The sequence below is a fragment of the Musca vetustissima genome, unplaced genomic scaffold (assembly GCF_032173495.1).
Source record: "Musca vetustissima isolate MV318-11 ecotype Yass unplaced genomic scaffold, APGP_CSIRO_Mvet_v1 utg843385, whole genome shotgun sequence".
Taxonomy (NCBI): domain Eukaryota; kingdom Metazoa; phylum Arthropoda; class Insecta; order Diptera; family Muscidae; genus Musca; species Musca vetustissima.
The window spans coordinates 21,156-23,420 of NW_026878430.1; the positions used below are offsets into that span (position 1 = coordinate 21,156).

At 33.6% G+C, this 2,265-nt stretch overlaps 1 protein-coding gene across 1 annotated transcript; it reads left to right on the forward strand.

Moving 5' to 3' along the window:
• Positions 1–734: 734 nt before the first annotated feature.
• LOC133323182 (TATA box-binding protein-associated factor RNA polymerase I subunit B) lies at positions 735–1,382 on the forward strand (the record flags this gene model as incomplete). Its single annotated transcript, XM_061532132.1, has 3 exons — positions 735–924; positions 995–1,190; positions 1,250–1,382. Coding segments are annotated over 3 exons (519 nt in total), but the record flags the coding sequence as incomplete, so codon positions are not given.
• Positions 1,383–2,265: the final 883 nt, after the last annotated feature.

The following is a 2,265-nucleotide window of genomic DNA, read 5'->3' on the forward strand; positions in this document are numbered from 1 at the left end:
AATAACTCCAAATTACTGGAACCCAGCTCTATCGGTTTACCCAAATCCAAGTTGTACCAATTATAGATCGATTTAGTACTTTTCGTACACATAAGTAAAAAAATTTCCAAAACTACGTACATATCCCAATCCTACACTCAGACGGTAATGTTAATTTCAAATTTCAGGATTCGAGCTCGATTTGTACCTCCGAATTAAATTTGTACCAAATATAGTACTTTTCGTACACATGCGTACACGCTTTCAAAACAATCTCCATAAATATACTCTACATCTCAACCCTAATTCGCATTCCAAATTTCTTTTTTGCTCTATCCACTCACATGCTACGAAATTGTACCAAATTCAGTACATTTTAGTACTTTTCGCATACTTACAGTTCGAATGTCCAAAAAACTCTTTGCTATATCTATTCTACACTCCATCAGTGACCCTCATTTAAAATTTCAGAGTTCTAGCTTTACTTTCAGAACTTTGCCGAATACAAATTGTTTCACATTTAGTACTTTTCGTACCGTTCTAGTACAAATTTCCAAAAAACCAGCCTTATCTGTCACTTTTGGACCAAGTATGACCCTCACCCAAAATTTCAAGATTCTAGCTTCAGACGTTTCGTCTGGGCGTTGATGAATCGTTAAGTAAATCAGTCAGTCAATCATTTTACTCTTTTATTAGTATTATGCACAACCTGAAAAAAATTTTTCAATTTTTCCGTTCCGAAAAAATTTACGAATATATTTTGTACCGTTTGTGGGGAAAATGATTTCGAACAACGTGAAGGATTCTACTATTGTCGGGAGTGTGGTACCAAACAGGAACAAGTGCGACAAGTCGAAGTGGAAAATGAGGATGATAATTTCAATGAGACGACAACAACAAAACACACCAAAACATTGAAAATAAATGTGGTGAAGGCGGAGAAACGTAGGTTACTCTAAAAATCTTATTAAAAATTAAATATAATCCTCTATAATAAATTTCTTTTCGGATTTAGCTCAACTAACATCCTGGGAATGTTATAATTATATATTACGCGGCTATGTAGAAGAGCTACTTTCCTATGGCGCCAAAGAGGAACTCAAACTTATGGCCCTGCAGGTATGGGCAGCATATTTAAGACGTATGGAAGTGGCATTCTTCAATAAGAAGCAAGCTGAATTGCCTCGCTTGGGTGTACGATATTTGGCTAAGTAGGTATATATTGTGATCTTTTAATTAGGTATATTTTAAAATGTTTTAATATTTTTAGTGATGCTGAGACAATTTACAATCACACAAAGCAGAAGCGTAAGAAACGAGGACGTAGTAGCACGAAAACGAATGATACAAGCATCACCAGTGGCGGTGAAGAGATGAGCCAAAGAAGTTGGAGACAAACAAAGGTGAGTTTACTATTATTATTTTGGTAAGGGCAAATTATAATTAAGTTAAATGGCGACCAGAGGCACCTATTCATTCTTTATGTTATTTGAAAAAAAAAATATCGTATATAAGATCAATCAACAGACCGCCGAAATAGGTCTGTAAAGAGATATTAAAAAAAGAACGGAAACTTTTTCGGGACTTCTGGAAACCGTCGTTTCAATATAGGGGAGAGGGGGGCACCTTTGAACGTGGGGCACCTTTGAACAGCGCTCATAAAATCTTGGTTTAATATTTTTCCGACCCGCAACCACATTTTTGTATATGGCAATTTTGTTCTCTATATGCGTAAACCACTTTGGCTTGCTTTTTCAGTTGTCGAAAAATTGTGCATGGGTGACCATGTTTTCTCAGTGTCATTGTAAACTTTTATTCATTTGGTTGTAAGGGCGCAGGAAGAATTCTGTGATAGTTTTCTTTCGTCAAACAAATTTTTTGCATTCCAACAATCATTTCAAACATAACTAATGTAATTTCTTTCATATATATTTATTACAAAAAAAGTTATTTTAAATTTCCGTAAAATGCCATGGGTGGGGCACCTTTGAACATGCCCATTAAACTCGAGTAAAAAAAGGAGTTTTTAACCTTTGGCTTGGATTTCTCAAAATTTCAAATGGGCTAATAAGATTACGAAATTAACTGTATTTTTCACCATATTAATTTGTATTTTTAAGACATTTTATGTTTTAATAATTTTTGATCTAAATTTTTTAAATTTTGAATATTTTTTATATATTTTTTAATGAATTAATGCATTTCTGATATGTATGAATAAAATACATACATATTTGAACATAAACACTGTAAAAAACCATGTCGTTCAAAAATGCCAACCCCTGT